General features: G+C 35.5%; 5 protein-coding genes across 7 annotated transcripts; 3 read left to right on the forward strand and 2 right to left on the reverse strand.

Moving 5' to 3' along the window:
- The first annotated feature begins 671 nt into the window (after positions 1-671).
- Positions 672-10750, forward strand: LOC101888055 (C2 domain-containing protein 5). Of its 2 annotated transcripts, XM_059130514.1 has the most exons (14): positions 672-954; positions 1142-1440; positions 1502-1662; positions 1721-1902; positions 4100-4479; positions 4848-4862; positions 7113-7446; positions 7506-7897; positions 7958-8633; positions 9287-9374; positions 9441-9770; positions 9830-9997; positions 10059-10163; positions 10229-10750. In XM_059130514.1, the coding sequence occupies exons 1-14, from the start codon at positions 791-793 to the stop codon at positions 10289-10291; spliced, it is 3357 nt and encodes a 1118-aa protein (XP_058986497.1). In that variant the 5' UTR covers positions 672-790; the 3' UTR covers positions 10292-10750. The 2 variants fall into 2 exon arrangements, with proteins under 2 accessions (XP_058986497.1, XP_011290288.1); XM_011291986.3 differs by lacking the exon at positions 4848-4862 and having other exon boundaries at positions 674-954.
- Positions 10751-12460: 1710 nt separating this feature from the next.
- Positions 12461-13522, forward strand: LOC101898468 (charged multivesicular body protein 2a). The gene is made up of 2 exons (XM_005178032.4): positions 12461-12900; positions 12970-13522. The coding sequence occupies exons 1-2, from the start codon at positions 12588-12590 to the stop codon at positions 13395-13397; spliced, it is 741 nt and encodes a 246-aa protein (XP_005178089.1). The 5' UTR covers positions 12461-12587; the 3' UTR covers positions 13398-13522.
- A 46-nt stretch (positions 13523-13568) lies between these two features.
- Positions 13569-14607, reverse strand: LOC131806437 (UMP-CMP kinase-like). The gene has a single exon (XM_059130521.1). It carries the CDS (start codon positions 14492-14494, stop codon positions 13784-13786), a length of 711 nt encoding a protein of 236 aa, XP_058986504.1. The 5' UTR covers positions 14495-14607; the 3' UTR covers positions 13569-13783.
- Positions 14608-16625: 2018 nt separating this feature from the next.
- On the forward strand, positions 16626-22951 carry LOC101897842 (tRNA (adenine(58)-N(1))-methyltransferase catalytic subunit TRMT61A). 2 transcript variants are annotated; one of them, XM_059130518.1, is made up of 5 exons: positions 16626-17479; positions 17544-17713; positions 17780-20309; positions 20380-20556; positions 21770-21938. In XM_059130518.1, exons 1-3 carry the CDS (start codon positions 16852-16854, stop codon positions 17909-17911), a joined length of 930 nt encoding a protein of 309 aa, XP_058986501.1. In that variant the 5' UTR covers positions 16626-16851; the 3' UTR covers positions 17912-20309; positions 20380-20556; positions 21770-21938. The 2 variants fall into 2 exon arrangements, with proteins under 2 accessions (XP_058986501.1, XP_005178085.1); XM_005178028.4 differs by lacking the exons at positions 16626-17479; positions 17544-17713 and adding an exon at positions 22001-22951 and having other exon boundaries at positions 18683-20309; positions 21770-21937.
- A 1-nt stretch (position 22952) lies between these two features.
- LOC101897733 (putative nuclease HARBI1) lies at positions 22953-24540 on the reverse strand. Its single transcript, XM_011291985.3, has 4 exons — positions 24139-24540; positions 23926-24073; positions 23787-23871; positions 22953-23725 (listed from the first exon to the last, which is right to left on the reverse strand). The coding sequence occupies exons 1-4, from the start codon at positions 24459-24461 to the stop codon at positions 23070-23072; spliced, it is 1212 nt and encodes a 403-aa protein (XP_011290287.1). The 5' UTR covers positions 24462-24540; the 3' UTR covers positions 22953-23069.
- Between the last annotated feature and the right edge of the window lie 199 nt (positions 24541-24739).

Raw genomic sequence — 24739 nt, forward strand, 5'->3', positions numbered from 1 at the left:
ATTATTTTTGTAAAATCTGTCACAAGTCATGCGAAAATATTTTAGATATGAAAATAGATTTTGCCATGCCATGTTCAATTTAGCAAATGAGTTTACCTACCATGAATGATATCGAAGAAAATTGCAAATCTAGTAGATTCTTGCAGGTACTGGAACAGGACAAATATAACTTCCAAATATTTTTAAATAAAATAACTTATTAAAAATGTATGCAATTTTTTGTTCATATAACTTTGACAATAGCATTACTTATAATAAAAATTTTCTATTTTAGTTTTGCTTCAGACTTATATATGACGTCATTCGATTTTCAACATTTTTACAAAATTTAAATAATTTTTCATTCAACATTTTCAATTCCAAATTTGGTTTGACAGTTCATGGTCCCAGCACCTATGTCGATGCGTCTATCTATATTCTTCTATCATGTAAAATCCACTCTATTTATAAGATATGTACATGTTTTCGCTAGCGTTCAAGTCCCAACTCTCAAGTGAATCAAACGGTATCTAGTTCCTTTGCTCATCTAGTGAACAGCTCACAGCACTGGCGAAAACATTAATTCACAATGGCATGCATTTTGACAACAGAGAAATCAGCTGGTCTTATCGGTCATGGAAGATGTGTGGTATGGCCCGACCATAAAGTCCCCCTTGCAGATTAACCAAATTTATAATTGTGAATGAAATCACATAGCAAAAGATAAACAAATACCAAATACCATAATTTTGAGGTATTAAATCTGATTTAGTGTCCTATAGTCGAGTGTATCGTGTTGTTTGTCCATGAAATGCCAGGAAAAGTTGCTGTAAAAATTAAAGCTGGCAGGAATCTGCCAGTGATGGACAAATCCTCGGATACCACCGACGCCTATGTAGAAATAAAATTGGGGAATGTGACGCACAAAACGGATGTGTGCAGAAAGAGTTTAAATCCTATTTTCAATTCTGATTGGTGAGTAGCAGAGCGAGCGAGCGTAATGGTCAAGACTTCTTATCTTGACAAAAGATAATCTTAACTAGGAGATAAACCATATAACGTTAGCCTCTATCTATGGTGGTCAGCATAGATTTGGCAAAAAAATCATTTTATTATCAAATATGAAGGTTTGACACCCTCTCTATATCACACTTGCTTGTAGGTTCCGTTTTGAGGTGGACGATGCTGAGCTTCAAGATGAAATACTGCAGATACGTCTCATGGATTATGATACCTATTCGGCCAATGATGCAATTGGTAAGGTGAATATAAGCCTAAACCCTTTGTGCTTGGAAACATCGGGTCAAAGTCATGGCAAGGGCACAGTGCTATCTGGATGGATACCAGTATTCGATACAATGCATGGCATACGGGGCGAGGTGCATGTCATTGTTAAGGTCGATTTATTTTCCGATGCTAATAAATTCCGTCAAAGTTCATGTGGCATACCGTTTTTCCATTGTAAGTATGGGAAGGCAGTTGATTAAATGGATCTATATAATATATGCTTTCTGTGAACTAGCTCCCTGTATACCCACCGGATATCGGGCCCAAGTTATACATGGCTTTGTAGAAGAGTTGGTTGTAAATGATGATCCTGAATATCAATGGATTGACAAGATTCGCACGCCACGTGCATCCAATGAGGCCCGCCAGGTGGTCTTTCTTAAACTGTCTGGTCAAGTGAGTTGAAGGAAAAATAAATTTTATGGGTTTAGTTTTTAATTGTGTGTGCTTCCAGGTCCAACGTAAGATGGGTCTTAAGGCCATAAACATGGGCGCCAATGCTGTCATTGGTTATACCCAGTGTTTTGATTTAGAGGGCGATGTTGGTGTCGTTGCCCGTGGTGTTGGCACAGCTGTTACTTTAATAAAAGATACCACAAATCAACCAACCTCTGCGGACAGTGCTTTAATCGAAGAGTGAGTATTTTTGTTATGGAAGATGAAAGCAGAAGAACTGAGAATTGGCATATGATTTCACATTAAGTTTCGAAATATGGGTTCTTCAATTTGCGATGCGTTGAGAGACGAGACAAAATCTGAAGTAGCCACGAAAGAAACAATGAAGTTTTTTTTATGAACTTTTTGTTGGAAAGAATTTAAACGTGGCTAAAGCTTGCCTATGTAAATGCCTATCGTATTCCCATTTTTCATGGGGGCAAATAGAGTCACCAGATGTCGACAGCTAGTTTCGACTACCAGTAGTGCGATTCTGTAACTATTTAATGACAGTAACACCAATTTTTATTTGTTTATAATTTCGGCAAATTAAGAAGTTTGCCCTAAATTGGAAAAAGTTTCAGAATCCCATTAGAAATTGGTTTCTGTAGTTCGATTTAAATTTCCACATTGGCATTGCCTCGTCTCTGGCTCTGGAAGACCCATAGTAAATACAAAATAAGAGTAAATTGCAACATTTCGTATTCCCCCCTTCTTGTTTAGTCTTAAGCTTTTTCGCAACAATTACTGTCGTCAATAATGAGACAATTTCTAACCAGTTTTCTTTCGATTTGTCTTTTTCAACCAACCAATCAATCGTTCAAATCGTAAAATAACCCACTAATGTTTACACATTTTGTTTTAATACAAATCGTTTCGTGCCTAACTCCCATACCAAACGCCGTCTCCATTGTTTGTTTCTGTTGTTGTCGTCGTCGCTGTGCGAATAATGTTTTGCTTTTTTTTTCCTTTTTTTATTCACAATTTTTGTAGACGCACTCTTAAGTATTTAGAATTTCTTAGAGGCGGTAACTTTAGTACTGCCAATCGATCCCAACCAACCTCCTACTCCACACAGTCTTTGAACAAATTAAATTTCGAAAAGATGACAATGAATGGCAGGGGCGACGACTGTTCGGACTCGGATACTGAACATAGTTCGAATTTAATGTTGAATCTTATTAGACAAGAAGAGGGTCGCGGTGATAGACCTTTGAAAAAGTTCACCCATAAAATGCGTAACTTGACAAGTTCTTCACGTAATATCTTTGGCGATAAATGTGCCTCGTTGATGCGTAAAATCGATGAGAATTCCTCTTCGAGTGGCTCACGTTCTCTAAGTGGAGCCATTTACTTTCCGGGGAAAAGTCTTAAAATCCGTTCGGAATCCAATTCGATGTTAGATGTACGTAAGCCGCCCGCATGCCATCGCTGGGTTAGCAACAGCGATGTGGAAAAGGAGAATAAAAAATCAAAGGGTCTTCAGAAAACAATTCATCCCATTGTTCGTTCTGTCAGCGATGACTCCGCCATGAAACAATCATCCACACAATCGGAGGCTCGTAATAATCGGAATAAACACAAATCAGACATCTATGTGGAATCAGAGTGTGCCATTAATACACAACCCACAACAATGTTTAGCAAAGAAGATGATGTCATGGAGGGCACACATGATGATGAAAAAGTCGTTGCAAAAAGTCCTCCACAGGTTGTTTTCAAATGTTTATAATTTAGAAAAAGCAAAATCCCTCGAATTTTTATTGTTTCAGAATCAAAGTGACAATCCTGCCATGGAAATTTGTGGCACTCCCTCCTCATCTCGATGTTGTTTATCGCAAAACGATTTAGCTTATCTAACCAAGAATTATAGCTCTAACCCCGTTGTCTTGCACTCACAATCTCTAAACAATTTAAATGCTCCCATAACTGCCTTGGCTGCTGTTTGCTCCAATAAAAACAAACGTGCCTATTGTCGTCCAGCCTCCATAATACTTAACGAGAACAATGAGTTTTGTAGACACCCCATACTTAAACTATGTCCCTCCACGCCCACTCCCTCCGAGTCGGATAGTTTAGCATCTCCTTGCAGTAGTTGCCGGGCCGCAAACACAGGCTCCCATCCATCAACACCAAATCCAAACAATTTATTTAGTTTTTCGACCACACTCAGTGATCCGGAACATTTGAATCAAAGTTGCAATTTTTTACGATTTCCTTCTAATCAAAATCAAAATAATGCGAAATTTGTTGCCTCTAGCCTAAATGAAAATACTACTAATGTTAGTAATGCCCAAAACTCATTGCTTGTACCATTCATTTCTAATAATAATAATAATAATAACAATAATAACGCTGGAATCATCATCACCACCAAAAACCATCAATGTCAGCACAGATCCCTAAGTGAAATCGCTGCTGGCAGTAGTAATCATTCAAATAATAGCAGTCCCCACACTAAAGGCCAACATGTATCGCCTGGCTCAGCCATGATGAATGCCGATGACGATGTTTCGGCCGCTAAGCTCAGCACCATGAACACAAATGCCTCCACTACCAGCACCACTACTATTCCTTCCAATGTTGTAGCCAATCGCAGTAAACTAACACCCAGTCCAACACGTTCTGGTGTTGTAGCCACACCAGCTAGCATACAGTCACAATGTGATAGTTTATCATCAGCTACCACCATATCAACGGCCACCACAATAATACCCAAGGAAATGGGGGAAATGTGTAGGCGATCTTCGGACTCGGATTTGAGTGTGACACCAAAAGGTAAGATCAGTACTTAAATTACAAACCTCATAGCTAAAAGGGGGATGTTTGTAATAAAAAAAGCAAACCAACCCAATCACTGTAGTCATTCAGTAAAAAAAAAAACGTACGCCATTTTCAATCATAATGTACAAAAAAAAAAAAATGGATTAACAAAATTCAAACTTTGAAAATCATCCGTTACTAGGTTTTGGAATTCTTTTGTTTGTATATTTTTCCCAAGTGTTTTGTTTCTGTAATAAGTCTCTACATAGACACCAAAACATTGCAAATTATCTTTTACTATTATGTTTATTATTATTATTATTGTGTATGTATATTCTTCTGCCATGCTCTCACCACTGATATCACATTTGAATATTCGAAAGTTGTACAACGTAAAAGTAAGTAAAATTCGATTTCATCAAAATCGAATATGTGTGCTGGTGTTTTCTCTATTCTACATATTTTTGCTCTCTTTTATAAAAAAAAAAAACAAAACAAAACTACAACCCAAAACTCTATAAAAATCAAAACAACTCTTGGTGTTATGTGTGTATGTACTTTTTATCTAAATATATCTCTCTGTAACGTACATACTACCTAGTACACCCGATACAGAATACCATTGGATATTTAGTGTTGTAATCCTTTTTTCCGTTTTTTTTTCTTTTTGTTGTATTCCAACACACTGCGTAACATGTTATACACAAATGACCCCTTTTACATAAATGCTCTGTTCCAGAACTGTAAGAATATAAAAATGTTTACTACAATAACCGATAATGATATGGGAAAAATTGCAATAATAGTAGATTTTTGCAGGTTCTGGAACAGATCAAATGTACATGTGTATGCAATCCAAACTACAATATTCGAACTTAACATAAAAGCTCTGAATTAGAGATAAATTTTTCGACAGCACCTTTTGTACAGTGAAATGTTGTCGATAACAACTTTTCCACAGAGAAAAGTTGTCGATTACAACTTTTCGACAGAGAAAAGTTGTCGATTATAACTTTTATTCAGATAAAAGTTGTCGATAACAAATTTTCAAAAGAGAAAAGTCACCGATAAATAAATAAGTTTTCGATAACAACTTTTCTTCAGAGAAAAGTAGACGATAACAACTTTTCCACAGAGAAAAGTTGTCGATAACAACTTTTTTACAGAGGAAAGTTGTCGATAACAACTTTTCTGCAGAGAAAAATCATCGATAACAACTTTTCAAAAGAGAAATGTTGTCGATAACAACTTTTCTATAGAGAAAAGTGGTCGATAACAATTTTTCTACAGAGAAAAGTGGTCGATAAAAACTTTTCTACAGAGAAAAGTTGTCGATAATACCTTTTTTCAGAAAAGTTGTCGGTAACAACTTTTCTACAGAGGAAAGTTGTTGATAACAACTTTTCTACAGAGGAAAGTTGTTGATAACAACTTTTCTACAGAGGAAAGTTGTTGATAACAACTTTTCTACAGAGGAATGTTGTTGATAACAAATTTTCTACAGAAAAAAATTGTCGAAAACAACTTTCCTATAACGAAAAGTTATCGATAACAACTTTTCTACAGAGGAAAGTTGTCTATAACAACTTTTCTACAGAGAAAAGTTGTCGATAACAACTTTTGTCCAGAGAAAAGTTGTCTATAATAACTTTTCTATGGAGGAAAGTTGTTAATGACAACTTTTCTACAGAGGAATGTTTTGGATAACAACTTTTCCATAGAGCAAAGTTGTCGATAACAACATTTCCACAGAGAAAAGCTGTCGATAACAACTTTTCTATAACGAAAAATTGTCGATAACAATTTTTCTATAACGAAAAGTTGTCGATAACAATTTTTCTATAACCAAATGTTGTCGATAACAATTTTTCTATAACGAAATGTTGTCGATAACCACTTTTGTCGAAAATTTGTCGATAATTACATTTCTCTAAAGAAAATTTGCAGATAAAAATTTGTTGAGTTAAGATCGATATATTGTTTAGAGAGTGAAATACTTTCAATGTTTTGATTTTTGTCTCTTTGTGATTGATAATATAACTACTCCCAATAATTCAAAACTACTACTCTTATACAGCATGAGGGCTATGGTGTGAAGTAACGTATGCTTATGTTTTACTAATTTTCCATTATTTTTTGTGTATTAAAGTAAAATGAATTTGGAAGATCATTTTAAAACATATAACGATACATATATAGTTCGTTTGTATATAGAGTGGGTCATAAAGCTGTTTATAGTTGAATATTTTTATTTTTATGATAAATCAAAAAATTGAGTGAACTATAACAAATGATCTGGAAATGGAACATTTGAATGTAAGAATAGAATACCAAATATTCCTACTTCTGCTCAAAAATGTTAAATAAGGAAAGATTCAAGTATTGTTTTGGTAAAAAAAAAATACCTTTATGACCTATTTCCGTGTAGAATGTAGTGTCTTCTTATTGCATCCATCCATTAAAAAAATACACCATTCATATCATTAATCCCTTCACAAATAGAAAAAAACCGCCCAAACCAACCACCATTATTCAGGGCTACATCCTTTTATTCTTCAAACCTTTATTACATGTCAGTATCCAGCTATATTCTCCCGCAAATTTCCACATAAAGACACAAAATTCACGTTTCCACTTTGTACGTTTAGGAAATTCATTTTGTGTGGCCAGCGATCGTTTGATGGCAGCAACGGCAATGATGCGTATGGGACAAACCGTCGTTGGTAAGAATGCAACCGGTGAGGGTATGGATATGTTGGAGTATCCATTCTTAACCATGACAAAATATCCACCGGGACTTATATTACATATTGGAGCTACGGTAGCTGCCCGTTCGGTCAAGTTATTGGAACGCGTACCAAATCCAGATGAGCCTGAAATACGAGATTCTTGGTGGACTGAGTTGCGTATGGAGATACGTTCACATGCCCGTTCACTGGGCTGTAATGTAGTACTTGGCTATTCGGAATCGACCACAATTTCGTAAGTAATTTCCGCTTTTTTGGAAATCATAACCTTAAAAATTCCTTGTGACATTTAAGTGATGATGTGTGCGTTCTTTCGGCAACTGGCACAGCAGCTATTATCAATATGGGCTACAATCGTTCCATATCCCAGAGCGATATTTTCAACATTGCCAAGCCCTCCGGGGGTAGTGTTATGTCTGCCTCTCTTGAGGAACGAAATATGGGCAGCAGCGAGGTGTCTGGCAAAGATTCGGGTACCATTTCAAATGGTTCCGCTGGAAAGAGATATGGTTTTCCCTCAATCATGTTAACACCCAAAACATCCTGCACAATTTGCCATGTTCCCTACAATGCCAACTCCATGCCGTTTAGTGTTAAAATGAAGAAATGTGCAATATGCGGCAAAGGTCGTGTTCCCGATGTGCTATTGGCTACCTTAGAGGTACCAGATTGTATACAAGTTACAGGTAAGAAAACCCCATACTTACACCCACCACGAAATACAGGAAAATCATATATTCCATTAGGCCGTGGTTGTTTCCTACAGGCTCAAGTTGTACGAGCCAAAAAGGACTTACGATCCGAATCCAATGCAAAGGAGATATCCGATGGTCTGCCCTTTCTGGAGTATGAACTACATCGTGTGCTCATCAACAAGCTCAAGGCAAAGGGCATGAATGCAATATTCGGTTTAAGAGTACAAGTTTCGATTGGCGAACGTATGCTTGCCCTGGTTGCCACGGGTACAGCTCTGTTTATCACAGCCCTACCAGTACCACAAGTTCCGAAAATAGTTGCAGGCAATTCTTGGACGGACAAACAGAAACTAAACGAACTGCAAAAGAAATTGCAAGAGACCTTTGAGCGTTATCAGGACATATATCAATTGAAGCCATTGGATCAGGAAATGTTGGATAAAAGTTCCGACACGGATGAATCCGATGAAGAAGGCGTCGATATCGATTTGAATTGCGGCAATAAAGATACATGTGTCCTTGAAGTAGATGATATCGAAGATTTAGAGATTATTTCGTTGCTAATGGAACAGCAGCCACCGGAAGGATTTCACGTTGTGAGCACTGAAAAGGTGCCGGGCATGATGGACATGGAGGCGGTGAAAAATTTACAAATGTTCACACAGGTGTGGAGGGCCAAGGCGGATGGTGGTCAGAGTGTTAGTGGATTTCCAAAACATTTTCAAAGGTAAAGAAATGTTTTGATAATGATTTTATGTTGTAATTGATATTGTTCCCCTATAGAAAATGCGTTATGGATAATTTGCCTGTAGATTTTTTCTATTAGATTTCGATAACAGGCCACTTGTGTGTAAAAAATTATTATCGACAACATTTTGTTATAGAAAAATTGTTATCGACAACTTTTTGTTTTAGAAAAGTTGATATCGACAACTTTTCGCTATAGAAAAGTTTTTATCGACAACTTTTCGCTATAGAAAATTTGTAATCGACGACTTTTCGTTATCAAAATTGTTATCGACATATTTTCGTTATAGAAAAGTTGTTATCGACAGCTTTTCGTTATAGAAAAGTTGTTATCGACAGCTTTTCGTTATAGAAAAGTTGTTATCGACAGCTTTTCGTTATAGAAAAGTTATTATCGACAATTTTTCGTTATAGAAAAGTTGTTATCGACAATTTTTCGTTATAGAAAAGTTGTTATCGACAACTTTTCGTTGCAAAAAAGATGTTATTGACAACTTTTCGTTACACAAAATTTGTTATCGACAGCTTTTCGTTACAGAAAAATTGTTATCGACCACTTTTCGTTATCGAAAAGATGTTATCGACAACTTTTCGTTATATTAACGGTATTTATTCACTTTTTTTGCTTTTTAGACTATTGCAGACAATATATTTTAAATTGCGTACCATGATTCCCTGTGCCATTTGTGATTTAAGATTTAAACTGGATTTTCCAGAGAGTGTAAGTGCCATACCAATATTAATAAATTAATTGTTCACAACATATTTAATATTATTATTTTTTAAGGATCAAATTCAAATTTTAGTGACCGGCATGGCATTGGGTTTGGGTGATCCTAGTAAGGCCAAACCACGACGTAAAACAGTATCAAATGGTCAGATGGTGGATGGTGCGGCAAATGCTATGTCTGTTTTACAACAGCCGCACAATCATCAAACTATTGATCAAAAATCGACTTGTGATGAGGATTATATATTCCCATTGGATGAGGACCAAATGGTGGAGACACCAACACCAGCCACAAATATACCAATGTTCGGTGCGCAGCTCTTTAAAAATCGCAAAACTTCGCCAATACAGTTGACGACGACTCCTGGTGCACTTAAACAAAGATTTGTATGTATAAATCACGAAAAGAGACATGTATATTTTTTTAATTCGTCATTTTCTTCTAGAACCGTATGTGTGATCGCAATGGCGTGGATATTACGCCTATGACATTTATACCCGGCGGAAAAATTGAAAAATATTTGGGAAATTTAAACTTCTTCTTTATACGCGAGAGTACATCTATAAGAGAAAACGGTGGCATAAGTGGTTTTGTACATGGCTTTATAACAGAGGTATTAAAGTAGAATTGTAATTTACCTTATATCTGTTTATAAATTTTCTTTCAACTTGTAGCTCTTGGCAGTAGTACGAGCCCACATTGCTTCATTGGGTGGCAATGCTATGGTATCATATTATATAAATGAATTAATTTTATTCGATAATCAGCATAAAAATCAGGTACTTTTAAATTTAACAAAATTTAACAAAGAGACACCTACTAAAAAATTTGACTTCTATTTTAGGGCCAATGCCTAATAAGTATTGGTGGTGACGCTGTGTATGTCTCATATCAAAATGATGAGTGATTTTGCTGGAAAAAATGCTGAAAACTACGTCAATCATCACAATCAAACCCAACAAACAGATTTCCCGCAGTTATGCAGAATTTTGCAATATTTACTTATATAGCTAGTTTGTTTCTCTCTCTTTCTCTCTATTTAAAATCTGTAACTTGTCTCTCTATTTTTTTAATTTATTTATTAACACTTTTAATTAAAAAAAATTTTTGTTATAAATACTATACGAACGTGCATTGAACGGCATAATACTATACTAAACTGTGACTATACATAGAATGTACTTAAAAAGGTGCATTAACAAAAGTAAACAAATTATATGTTATTTATTATATTTTTTTTCACTGAAACTATGAGTTTCCAATAGATAGTATAAAATGCGTGTTATTTTCTTTATCATTTGTGAGTCATTGTAGCCCCTCGGGATTTGGCAATAAAAAAGCAGCCCAATTTTATTTGAAATTATAATGTGTGGAAATTTAATAAAATTCTTCTTTTGAAGGTGTATGGGCGAAAAGCAATGATAAAGCTTCATTGCCCATTGAGTGGAAATTACTGACAATGACGACAAACGCTAACGTTGTAATTATCAGGCATGTCACAGAAGTTTTACGAAATCGATTTATTTCACCTTATCCAAATCGTTACGATTTGCTTTTGCTTCTTCAGCACTCGATCGTTTTGACTAATCCGGAAAAAAAATCATTTCACATTTTTGAAATAAAAATATGGTAACTCCATGAAAAAAAAAATCGTAAACAAATTATTGACAATTAAAAAAGGAGTTTGAATTGTTTTTTATAATATAAACACCAAAAGTAAAAATGCCAGGGGCTTCAATACTTGCTGTAAATGATGATGTAATGAATAAATCAGCGGTCTACTGAAAAAATTCGTCGCCGGACATTGAGGAACGCATCAGATCCTTTATCTCACTCAAATGCAGAGTAAGGATCCACCATTTTTAGTCCATTGTGTAAAATAATGTAAAGTTAAGAACGAGTCGTATTTGCTTTTTCCTGTTCTACAGCTTATTTAAGAGTTTCAAGTTCAACTATTTTGACTTTCATTTCGTTCCGTTCACGCATTCTCTTTTGCATTTCAATATTATGTAACTGCTCTTCCACATACTTTTTTCCAGGATGTTACAAAGTCTGTCCAACTTTTCAGTTTGTTTTTTCATTTCCTTACTGTTACCTTCTAGAATTTTACAAATTTTTTCCAAGTTTTGTAAATGAGAATTTTCCTCAACTAAAAGCGCATTTAGATCTTGCTTTGAGGGAGTTCTTGCCCGGGGTCTTTTTACTGCAGGCGTGGGTTTTGCTTTTGTTAGGCTGCCCGACACTTGTCTTATTGGTGTAGATGGCGGAGAACACGATAAGCTTTTATTTCTAAGTCGTTTTTGAATAGGTGTTCGCGAACGGTTTTCTTCCAATGTTGGTGTTCTTGGATCAATTGCCAATGTAGAAACATTTTTAAAAGCAGCTGGAATGCATGATCTTGGTCTATCTTTTTTATTTAAAATCGAAGTGGTCTGCTTTGAAGTTGAGGGTGAAAAATTAAGCTCTTCGTTTTCAGATTCACTTAAAACTAATTGACTTGATTTTCGAGTTCTTGGAATATGTGTAGATGATGACGAATCAAAGTTTTCTTTTTCAGAACAGCTGAGGTCTAATTCACTTACAAAATCCGCAAAGCTTACTGCACCACCAACTCCATCGACACTTTTATACAATCCGCAAATTCTGATTAAACTGTTCTCGTGTTCACTGAAAACATATTGATTGATATCACCACCACCAGTTCCTCGCAAGTCCTTTTTATTATTTTTCATCATGGATTAGAAAAATTTTTTGTAAAATAAATTCCAAAAACATGTTCATTCTAAGAGAATTTGGTTAATACAATATTTTCTGTTAAATGTATGTGTCTTCTGTTTATTTTTTACGTTAAAATCACTAAACATTTCAATTTCACCCCGCTTTTTGAAAGTGATATCAAAACGCAAAATTTTTGCGTTTTCCGTTTTTTAGAGAAGCTAAAACCGTTTTCGTTTTCACTCTTGAACGATTTTACATTCTGTGACATGCCTGTATGTTTACACTTCTCATAACCGAATACCCCCTTTGTTTGTAGCTTGATGATGATGTCATAGTCAAGTGAATGTCATTCTAAATAAGAAGAAGAGTAGTGAGTAATGTTTTTCTTTATGTTATGATCAGAGAACTCCGTTGTAAAATAATTTTTTAGATTTTCCTAATAATTTTATTCCCAATAAGTATAAACTAAAACCCCACTTACAAACATGGATTGGCTATTTGGTAAGAAAATCTCGCCCGATGAGATGTTGCGAAAAAATCAAAGGGCCCTCAACAAGGCAATGCGAGATTTGGACAGGGAGCGTATGAAAATGGAGCAGCAGGAAAAGAAAATCATTGCCGACATCAAGAAAATGGCCAAAGAAGGTCAAATGGATGCCGTCAAAATTATGGCCAAGGATTTGGTACGCACAAGACGTTATGTGAAAAAATTCATGTTGATGAAAGCGAACATACAGGCTGTGTCATTAAAGATACAAACTTTAAAATCTCAAAATACAATGGCTGAAGCCATGAAGGGTAAGAGGGAAACGATGAGTCTAGCATTGATCTTTACTAACTTGTTACAACATTTTTCTATTATTCCAGGTGTTACCAAAGCCATGCAGAACATGAATCGTCAAATGAATTTACCTCAAATACAGAAGATTTTACACGACTTTGAAAAACAATCCGAAATAATGGACATGAAGGAGGAAATGATAAATGATGCCATGGATGATGCAATGGAGGCGGAAGGCGATGAAGAAGAGACCGATGCTGTTGTTGCCCAAGTATTGGACGAGCTGGGCTTGCAATTGGGTGAACAGCTAGGAGATTTACCCACCGCTTCTGGTTCACTTTCCATTGCTGGCGGCAGCAAAACAACTCCCACAGCTATAGCTGCAGGTGCAGCCGGCGGCCCTACCAGTTCCGGTGGTAATGGTGGTGCCACTGGTGGTAGTGGCGGCTCAACGCCTATGTCCGATGCAGATGCCGACTTACAGGCCCGTTTGGACAAATTGAGACGGGACTAAAAAATATTTGTCATTAATTTTTATCTGTATTTTTTTATAGTTTTTTTGTGTATCTTATCAACTTGATATCGCCCATCAGCATGTAATTAAAATGAAAGCTAAATATAAGGCAACTTTAAAACTGACTTCTTTGGTTTCTCGAAAAATCTCGTTTGGCAATTAAAAAGACAATTTTGAATTGATAATAGAGCATTGAGCTTAGCATTAATTTTATTCTTTTTAAATCCACAATAATTTCACTCGATAAATAATTGTTACCGTCTCCATTACGTTTGAACTAACATTAAATATTACAAGGACACAAAATCTAAGCAAATCGGCAATAATTAAACAGATATACAACGTCATGCAGGTATGTAGCGACACGAAACGTTGCCTGCACAAAATTAAAAGCCACTTTGTACAAACACCTCTTCCACTTTAGAGAATACTTCATCGGACGAGGGACTGGCGTCGATTTGTTTAACCTTGCCAAGTTCTTCGAAATGCTTTATTATGGGAAGGGAATCATTGTTGTAGGTTTGGATGCGCTTCTTCAAACTTTCCATGTTATCATCCGAACGTCCCGAACCACTCTTTCCTCTGTTCAGGCAACGGTCGACGCACACGTCTTCGGAACAATTAAAGAAGAGCACAAATTGGAAATCGACCTTTTCGGACATTTGGCGATTCCAGCCATCCAAATTATCTTGATTGCGAGGGAAACCATCAATGAGGAACTTGTTTTTATCTGATTTATTCATTGCAGCCTCCAAAAGTGAACACGTCACCTCTACCGGTACAATCTTTCCATTGCGTATATAATCTTCAATCAGAGCACCAACTTCAGAACCTTCACGGGCCCTTTCCTCCCTCAATAAATCACCAGCCGACAGATGGACAAAACCGAAACGTTCTACAATTTTTGCACACTGTGTACCTTTACCAGCTCCTGGACCACCCAAAACGAATACAATTATTGGTTTTTCTTCCGACATTTTTAATCTTGTTAATGCACCAGCTGCGATTGTACTGTAGAGGTTAACTGTAGTGCAGGTGGAATGTTTGATGGTTTGGGCTAGTAGTAGATTACACGACCTTGTGAGAACTTTAAACATCAAGGGTGAGAGAGCACGAGGATGATACGTATATACTTAATTTGTGTATATATATGTTCCAAACACCTCACTACACTTCTACCAAGGTAGATCTAACAGGTAACCGCATCGGCGAATTGCTACAACAAAGCAACTTTTGTGGTCCCCTCAAATGTCAAAATTGGCATCTAAGGCGAAAAACATAGATTCGCCATGACATTTAAAGGTTGCGGCAAATTTGTTTCAACCAATCAGAAACGAGTTGTTTGTTTACATTTTATTTTGTGTTTTTGTGTGCCTCTCGTCGTAAAGGAACGTCGCAATAAAAGTTTTTATTGTAAAACAAATAAGAGTAAAATAAGTATTAATTGTAGTATTGCGATATTTTTTAAACCAAGGAACGTATAATGACTATATTTTACTGGTTTACACCGAAAGTTCTCCGGAACTGCAAATGGCAAGAGTCGAATTCTTGTTCTACTTCCCGTGATGTGCTTTGGGAATCATAGATGTTGAGGCTAACTTAATTCTTAAAGCTGCACTCCAAAGCCACCCTCCTTCCTTCATTTTCTTTTAATTTTTTTACTAGTATTATAAAAAGGTACTTTTAGGGAAGACAGCATAAACAAATTTGTTGTTGCATTCATTTAGGGCGAATTCTTCATTACAACAATTTGTTTTGACATTTAATGGTGCCGTCAGCTGGGCTGATGCGATTACCTAGTACATCTACCTTGACTTCTACCCTATCGATAGACCGCAAATTAAATAATTGGCATAATTGGCTATTACTGTGCTTCTTCTTATCTCTGCATTCACTACGCATGGTTGCCCCATGTACTTCGACAAATATCGATTTCAGTCAGTGTCAGACTGGAATTAGTTTACCAAACCAAGATAACAAACTATAATAAATTATATTTTGTTTAATTATTGGCATTTTTCCCAATACATTGTTTTACTCATGGTAGATGCTTCAACGCTTGGGAACATTGATATGCCAAAAAATTTAAATGTCTTTTGAAATATAAGTAGGTTTTTTTATGTTTTCTCATACGACGTCATTCGGAGGTTATTTTAATCTGCTTTTTTTAAACAATTTTTAAAAATTTAAATAATTTTTCGTTCAACATTTTCAAAATTGGATTGACAGTTCATTGTCCCAGTAGCTGCGTTGATGCGTCTACCTATATTCTTCTACCATGGTTTTACTTCTAGGAAATAGGAAGTTTATTGTAGTGTTCTAGTCTTTTATTTTTCAACCCAATTTTGGAATAGAAATTTTTATATAAAAATTATTAAAATTTGTAAAAAAAACAAAACCAAAGAAAAATTTTGACATATCAATATTCCCAATCGTTGTATTTTTTCTGTATTTTTCTATCATGGGTGAATCTAAACACAAGATTAACCCACTGGTTGTAACAAGCCCAAGGGCTAATCTTCAAAAGTATAAATGCGCTTTAAAATAATTTGGCAAGGTGGTAGAGGTAAAGTGGGACAGGGACATCGACCCCTAAGATTGAGAGAAATTCTCAGAGGTTGGTCCTAGCTGTATATCCACTAGGAAACAAACTATTTCAAGGGGAAATATATATTTTGCATAAATGGTATGACAATGAGTTTGGCTAAGATTTTTTTATTTTCCTTCCTTTTTTGGGCATGTTTCATGTTCTTTTTATTAACCTCTAGTTTAATGTTTAAGACTGGTAAGAATTTTCAGTTTTCAAACATCTGAACAGTACCGTGTGTTCCTTTGTTTGCCTACAAGTTTTCCATATATGTGAACATTGTTCTGCAACTTTTGTGTGTGACCCTCATGTATCTATTTCGATTTTTGATGAAAACGATATATCGATATTGACGCAATAAATAAAGCATCGAACGTTTATCTCCTTTAGCCACACGTAAAATGATAACCCATATCTTAAACATCTGTTGCTGTGTTGTCGGCCGTTTTGTTTTGATTCCTTTTGTGTTGTCCGCCTTTCCCTTTTGATTCCATCTTTATTTCGATTTTCTCTCTGTGCTGTCTTTCTTTTCAATGTTGCCATATTGTAGTGTCCTTTGTTCATTAATTCTTTTTCTTTTCTCGGTGGCGTCGGTTGGTAATTCATTCAATTGATTTTAATTTATTAATTTATTAATTAATTATTTATTTTCGTATAAAAATTTATATATAAATAATTTAGAAACAAATAGAACAAATGTGTATATGTGTGATTTGAGATTGTGCGTGATTTAAAAGACTAAAAAAACAATAAACAAAACCCGACCGCCAACATAACCTCCAATTAATGGTCCATGGATAGAAAAGCCATATATGTGTCTCCAGCAACTCGAGAATATTTTGTATATGTTTATAATTTTGGTCTGAAATGAGTTTCCTTAAGCCGAAAGATGTAATAGACGAAGGAGATACTGTCATCCTGTATATAAGTGTAAATTCTATGCACGTCATAGAAGCCACCCCAACCATAGTTAATAAGAAAGGCGAAACTATTGAGCATATATTCCAAACCTCATTTGGAGCCCTGAAAGTACGAAACATCATCGGTGTAAAATATGGAAGTCGTGTAGAATTGTCTAAAGGCTATGCTTATGTACTGCTGCCCAATCCTGAACTATGGACACAAACATTGCCACATCGAACCCAAATCATCTATACACCCGATATTAGTATGATACTACATCAACTTGAAGTGCGTCCAGGTTCGATTGTTATAGAGTCTGGAACAGGGTCGGGATCATTATCTCACTATTTCCTAAGAGCCGTTAAGCCACATGGCCACCTGCACACATTCGATTTTCACGAAGCAAGGGCTAATCAAGCTCGAGATGAATTTAAACATCATGGACTGGGTGATTTTGTTACCGTCTATCACCGGGATGTTTGCGAAAATGGTTTCGGCGAAGAGTTAAACGGTAAAGCGGATGCTGTATTTTTGGATTTACCCGCACCTCAACTTGCTGTTCCCCATGCTTATAAAGCATTAAAAGATAGCGGTATAATTTTTACTTAAATCTAGTTATTCAACAGTTGTAATTTTGAATTTGTACTTCATTAAAGGTGGCCGATTTTGTTCATTTTCTCCTTGTATAGAACAGTCACAACGTTGTTGTGCGGCTTTACAAGAACTCGGCTTTACGGAAATTCAATCCTACGAAATTCTGCAACAAGAGGATATTGTAAAGACAAAAACATTTCCCGTTATGAATTTGGAATTTCTCAAAACAGAGGTAAATGTTGTTTATTCAAAGCTACAAATTTGCTTATTTAATTAATTTTTATATTTGCTCTTATAGAAAGATACGTCTTCGAGTACGAAACAACCAAAAGAAACAATGAAAATTTTAACTTCATCGGCTCCTCCCACTCAGCCTGGCCATACAGGATTTTTAACGTTTGCAACTCTGCAACCAGCATTTCTTAGATAGTTTTTAATTGTACATGGTACAATTGTATTTAAATAAACAACAAATATAATTGTAATTGCAATGGCAAAAAACATTCATTGATTTTACAGTGTTACCTAAAATTCGACGTACTCAGTCGAAGTTTTTCACCACCATACAAGTAAAACACAATTTACCCAAGTATAGGACGTATGAAAGATACACACAATTCAAATTTAATAAAACCTTGGACGGATTCTTTTAAATTCTGAATGAAAAACAGTTGTCACTTATACCTTAATAAATATACCTTTGATATGTGATGATTTGTCAAAAACATATGTTTTGTGCATTGTAGAGAAATACAGGGTGAGATAAAAAAAACCGCAACAAAGTCAAACGCCACAATTTTGAAATTTCTTTAAATTATTCAATATAAAGCAAAAATGTCGGAAATAGCATCAAATTTTAGAATAAGTTTAGATTTTTTCGAATTGGTCACCTTTGGCACGAACTATGGCCTTTAAACGGCCAATGAAACCGTCACAGGCTGCCCGAATTTTGCTCTGCAGTATTTTGGCCCATTTCCGGCGAAGCGTTTGCTTGAGGTGATCGATACTTTGTCATTTTTTAGTGCCAACCTTGCTTTCCGAAAAATACTCCAGACACAATAGTCCAACGGATTGGTATCCAGAGGTTTTGGTGGCCATTGTGCGCTGGAAATGAAGCGAGGAAACTCATTTTGTAATCATTCTTGGGTGGTGCGTGCTGAGTGCGATGGTGCTGAGTCCTGTTGGAAAGTCCAAGGTCTGCGAACAAAATGTTTCCGTGCCCAAGATTTTAATACACCCTCCAGAGTATTTTCGCGATAATATTCGGCATTTATTCTGATGCCACGGTCGATTAATACGAGCGGAGAACGACCATCGGCTGTTATGGCGGCCCACACCATCATCATGGCCGGCGCTTGAGTTCTGGTGGCCAACTGAAGGTGCACATTTTCAGCTGACCTCTTTGGTTTACAAACTGCTGGACAACGAAAAAAAAAAAACATTGGAGAAAACAAATTCGGCAGTTCACTACTTTCGACCAAGCAAAGCGCAAATTTTTTAGATCTTTTGAGTCTATTTTCTTTCTGTTGCGGTATAAGTTCTTGCACTTTTTGGAATTTCGATATGTTCAGCTCACGAGCCATTTTTCGGCCACTGCGACGCGGTTTCGATCAAGTCGCTTCTTTACTTTTCGAACCATTTCTGTTTATGTTGCTGTTTTCTTCCGTCCACTTCCGTGACGTCGGGCTACGCTACCAGTACCAGTATCACAGTAACGAGTGATAGTACGAGACACAAACGATTTATTCACATTTAAATGCTGGAGTGCTCTAACAATAGCCACTTGTGGTTTTCCAGCCAAATATAAAGAAATCACACTATCACGCACGAATATTTCTTTTTTTTTTGAAAATTCTCACCAAGATGCTTTTGTATGCTTGTAAACAATATAATGAGCTATCACTGGAATAATTTTAACCTCTGTCGGGCGAGTAGCTTAGAAATGAGAGTAGTCTGAGGTTTTTGCAGTTTTTTCATCTCACCCTGTATTTAAATTTTGCTAAACATGTGACCAGAATCTGCAGGAATCTACTACCTATGATTTTTTTTCAATATCATCATAGCAAAAACCTTAAACATTCTTGAATTTCTGGAACAGAGCAGAAGTCAACTGTTTATTAAATTACATTTTTTGGATTAAAATGGGGCAATCTGTGATCGAAAGAGTATATATGTACTACACTCATGTATTTCATAACTGACAATTTGACATTACTTGTATTAAAAACATACCGCCTTTAACCGCGTAGCACATCTTTATGACTTCACTGTATGTTAGAAAAAGACAACTATAGTTTTATGTGAAACATGTCAGACGACAGGTTTTTCCATATGTAATGTCAAAGTTGGACGCCATTTCAGCTGTGAAATACATGAGCAAAGAACATACGTAATTTTTCGATCACAGTGAGCCCTGCTCATTTATTAGAAAAAATATAATTTAATCAAAAGTGTTGTTTGTTTGTTGTGTGAAAATAAAAAAAATTAAATTTGCGGTAAAATTCCTTTATAAAAAATACTAATTATTTATAAAACACAATACAATCTAAACGCGATCAAAAGGAAATAAAGAAAAAAACATATGCAAGTGTGTGAAAGCAACAATTATGAATCATATGTAAAATGCAAAGTTGACATACACACGGAAATACATATACATGGTAAAAGTGACAACACATTGGTACATATGTAAAACCCATTTTGTCTGATAACGACTTAACGCACTCAATTTGTCTGAACATTTACCGCAAAGTGAATAAACTCAAATCAAAATTGCTTACTTAAAGAAATACGATAAACAAAATACAATGGATATCGAAAATACAAAGGTAGGAGGTATATTCAGACAGATGTTTAATGTAATAAATGATTATGATTTATTATGATGTTATTTTTCAGTTGGAATGGACAAAAGAAGCAGTTCTGGACATGATTTACTTGTGGCAATCTTACGAGTGTCTCTACAATCCAAAGAATAAATTTTACCACAACAAACATTCCAGATATTCGGCTTTCAGTGCAATTGCAGATAAATTGAAAATATACAATGATACTATTGGACCAAATGATGTCAAGGTATGTATGACACGAGTCAAAGGAAGCATTTGGTGGAGTTTTAAAGAGGTGTTACTGTAAAACGGCGAGAAAGAAGAGGCTAATTCAACATCTAAAAGACCGATAAGACAGGGATTAGATTTCTGACTTGGGATCCGATGAAGAAAAATTGACACCAAACTGGTTGGCGGTTTTGGAAAAGTCTACCTTGAATATATAGTTATTCTTTTAGGATATTGGCTCAATACGAACAAGCCACACGCCAATACTTAAGTTTATTGGGGTTTGATGTATCTACAGGGTGTGATAAAAAATCTGCGACATAGTCAAATGCCATCATTTTTACATTTTTATTTAAATTTTATTCAACGAAAGCAAAAAATGTGAAATAGCACCAAATTTTAGAATAAGTTTAGATCTGTTCGAATTATGACCTTCAAACGGCCAATGAAACCGTCACACGCTGCCCGAGTGCTGCTCTGCGGTATTTTGGTCCATTCGATCGACACTTTGGTATTTTTAGTGCCAACCTTGCTTTCCAAAATACTCCAGACACAATAGTCCAACGGATTGGTGTCCGTAGATTTTGGTGGCCATTGTGTGCTGGAAATGAAGCGAGGGACCTCATTTTGTAACCGTTCTTGGGTGGCGCGTGCTGAGTCCTGTTGGTCTCCGGCCAAAATGTTGCGTGCCCAAGGCTTTAATACACCCTCCAGAATATTTTCGCGATAATATTCGGCATTTATTCTGATTGCACGGTCGATTAATACGAGTGGAGAGCGACCATCGGCTGTTATGGCGGCCCACACCATCCATCATGAACAACTTTTTTTTCGGGAAAATTCTCACCAAAATCACCAAAATGCTTTACTTCTTCTTCTTCTCCTTCAAACATATGTTACCATATGTCAATTCCACCGTGTTTCGGGGTGGAGTTTTAAAGTGACATGAGACGCTAGGTCTATGTTGTCACTTTCCAAAATGCTTTTGTACGCTTGTAAACAATAAAATGAGCTGTCACTGGAATAATTTTAACAGCTGTCGGACGTATGGTTTAGAAATGATAGCAGTCTGAAGTTGGTTGCAGTTTTTTCATCTCACCCTGTATTGTCCTATTTTAGATACAATCTTGTGGAATAACCCAAAAATCCCATCCTTGTTTATTAGGGGGTTTCCCCAAAATAAAAAATAAACGTAAACCAATTACAATTAATCCTTTTTTTTTCCCACACAGAATAAAATGCAGTACTTACGTGGACAGTATACCCGAGAGCTAGCCAAAAGTAAGGAGATGAAAAGATTTGGCTCAGAAGATACGTATGTCCCGAATGCGTATTGGTTTAGCGAGATGTCTTTTTTGCAAGACTTTGTCAAAAGTAGAAAAGATATGTACAATTTTTATGTATGTATTTATTTAAGCCTATTTAATAAAAATAAAATACATTACATCTCTTAACATCTATAGGAACAAAACACTTCACAGCTTGAGGACTCGTGTGAGTCGTCGCAACACGCTGATAATGATGTATATCCCTCAACTCAACCTGCAAAAAGAATTAAATTGGAAGATCCCATAGCAGAGCCAAATCACAACATTAGTAAAGAAGACGATGTACTTGAGGCGGCGGTAAATATATTAAACGATTTGAAAACTGACAATAGTTCGGTTAGCCATGACAGAAATGAGGCCTTTTGTAATTTTATAAAAGCAGAACTGGCATCAATAAAAAGTGAAAATATTAGGGATGAATTTATAGAGACCATTACGCTATCGCTTTTCGAAGCAAAAAGAAAACAACGGCAGCTGTTGAAAAAACTGGACGATTCGGATATTTCTTCGGCATAATAATTTCCGATATACGCTTTAAATGTTTCAAAATAAGTACTAAATTGATTTGAGTTTTGTTTTTACCTATTGGAAATTACTGGTATAGAGGTCGTTAAATTTCCATAAGTGTTTCCATGCTCCAGCATTTTGATGTGTGTTCTCTTTTTTTATAAAGAAAAAAACTTATAAAAATTGTAAAATTTTTAATGGAAGAAATGGTAAAATGTTGCAAAACTAACAAATTTATGCGGATTCTGGACATGTGTATAGGTTTTTTAAGACCCTTTAAGACATTAATGTTTTTATTCTAGTTGATACTGAAGACTCAATACATGTATATTTATGGCTTTCCATTTTGAATTGAAACTTTAGAATGGAATTTTTATACTAGAATTTATGATGTATATGTTTTAATATACAAAAAGATTTTCAAATAATTTTATTTATAAAACTATTGTAGAAGTATACATATGTGCATATAATTAAAATAAGTATAATTAAATTTCATAAATAACATTTTAAGTACTTACAATTACTTCATACCTTTTATAATAAACATTGTAAAAATAAAGTTATTATCTAATCTTAGTTAAAATTCACTGTATTTGTTTTATTCTAATAATTAAAAAAAAAACTCTTTCCCACTCCAACAAAAGAAGGAGTTATGACTAACCTTCCTCGATATCACATTAAATAAAAGCTTTAATTATTGTACTGCATCATTCTGTTTATTGAAATATTCAGCAAACGTGTTGCGCACCATTCTCCCCTCATCCCCCGAACGATTACTTTGGCATATCTGAAGATCAGTCAGGCTTACTTCTTCACGCCAGCTCTCAATGAGCTGTGAATCCAACCCATCACGTTGCAGAATAAAATTGTGTAAAGCGCTCGATGCCAATACCAATTTTTCTACTCTGTCAATAGGCAAGTCTAATTCTTTTTGAATTATTTGAAATTTATTTGCCAACATTCCTATAGCGTTTTCAGCCACACTTCGTGCACGGTTTAATCTATTATTAAATATTTTATTGGCATTTGATAACCTCTTCTCATACGGTTTCAGTACCCTTGGCGATAACTGGAAAGCATCATCCGCAACGAAAACAAAAGGTACTTTCTTTTTGCTGCCTTCCAAATAATCATCAGGTGGAAAACCATAAATGTTTTTCGGTATCTCATCACAAAATGACTCCGTGAAAATGGCAGTATCATTTGCCCTTTCGTTGGAAGCAATATTTATGTGCAAAAAATTGTAATTTGCGTCCACAACAGCCGTGAATATTACACTATGGAATCCTCTGTAATTGTAATATAATGATCCGTAGTCAGCTTTGTTCTTGATTGCAATATGTTTGCCATCTTAAAATGGATGAAAATTGATTAGAAACTAATATTTATTGTTAATACACTTTAATATTACCTAAGGCACCCAAACAAAAGGGAAAATTCCATTTCTTCTCAAAATCATTGGCTATTATTTTCCATTCGTCTGCAGTGCGCGGTACCTTAATAAGTTAGTATTGTAATTATCGGATTTTTTAAGACTTGCAGGTACATACCTTAAAGAATTCGTCTTTTAACACCCAATAAATGGCATTAATAGTTTCCGGAACAATTATAGAAATAGCCGCCTTGGAGATGCGAAATCCATAGGCCAATTGTGTGTAGTTTTCTCCAGTTGCTAAATGTCGTATGGTCAAAAGCAATCTAATGAATAAATGAAGAAATGTGCCAGTAGCCAGCAATATTATTTCCAAATGCAGATACCTTACCTTGCACTGCTCGAGATCGATTCCCGCATTAAAGTATTTTGCTTGGTAATTATAGGGGACACTTTTTCCAGTAATTCGGAGAAGGTCGGCCATGTCATTCTTGCGAAATCGTTAAACGCATCCGGGTCTTCCAAACGCATTTCGTCAATAACCATTGAAGCGAGCCCTAGTCCATAATCCCTTTGTAGAAGCCAATCATGACTCCATACTTTGCGAATCCTTTTCATTTTAATTTTTGGTTGTTTTCTTCTTTTTTTGACAACAGATATTATTGCAATTATGCTGGATACAACTTTTATTTTTTTGTCGGTTGTTAATTTCATTTTTCGTAAGCAAATTTATGTTTGTAAATCTATTTACTTGTTGTTCAAACAGAATAAAATTGTTTGGATTTGCCAATCCAAATTTTATAACGGCGTCACAGTTCTTTAAGTGACAGAGCTGCAGCTGTGGTGTAATAACGCCCTTGTTTCCTTTCACAGAAGGCCGGTTAGAGTGTGAAACTATTCCAGATTAAAGATAATCAAGTGCTGCTTCTGGCAATGCGTTCACAGAAACCATTTTATATAAATAATTGAATTTGTATTGGCAGCTTAAAATT

The sequence above is a fragment of the Musca domestica genome, unplaced genomic scaffold (assembly GCF_030504385.1).
Source record: "Musca domestica strain aabys unplaced genomic scaffold, Musca_domestica.polishedcontigs.V.1.1 76, whole genome shotgun sequence".
Taxonomy (NCBI): Eukaryota; Metazoa; Arthropoda; class Insecta; order Diptera; family Muscidae; genus Musca; species Musca domestica.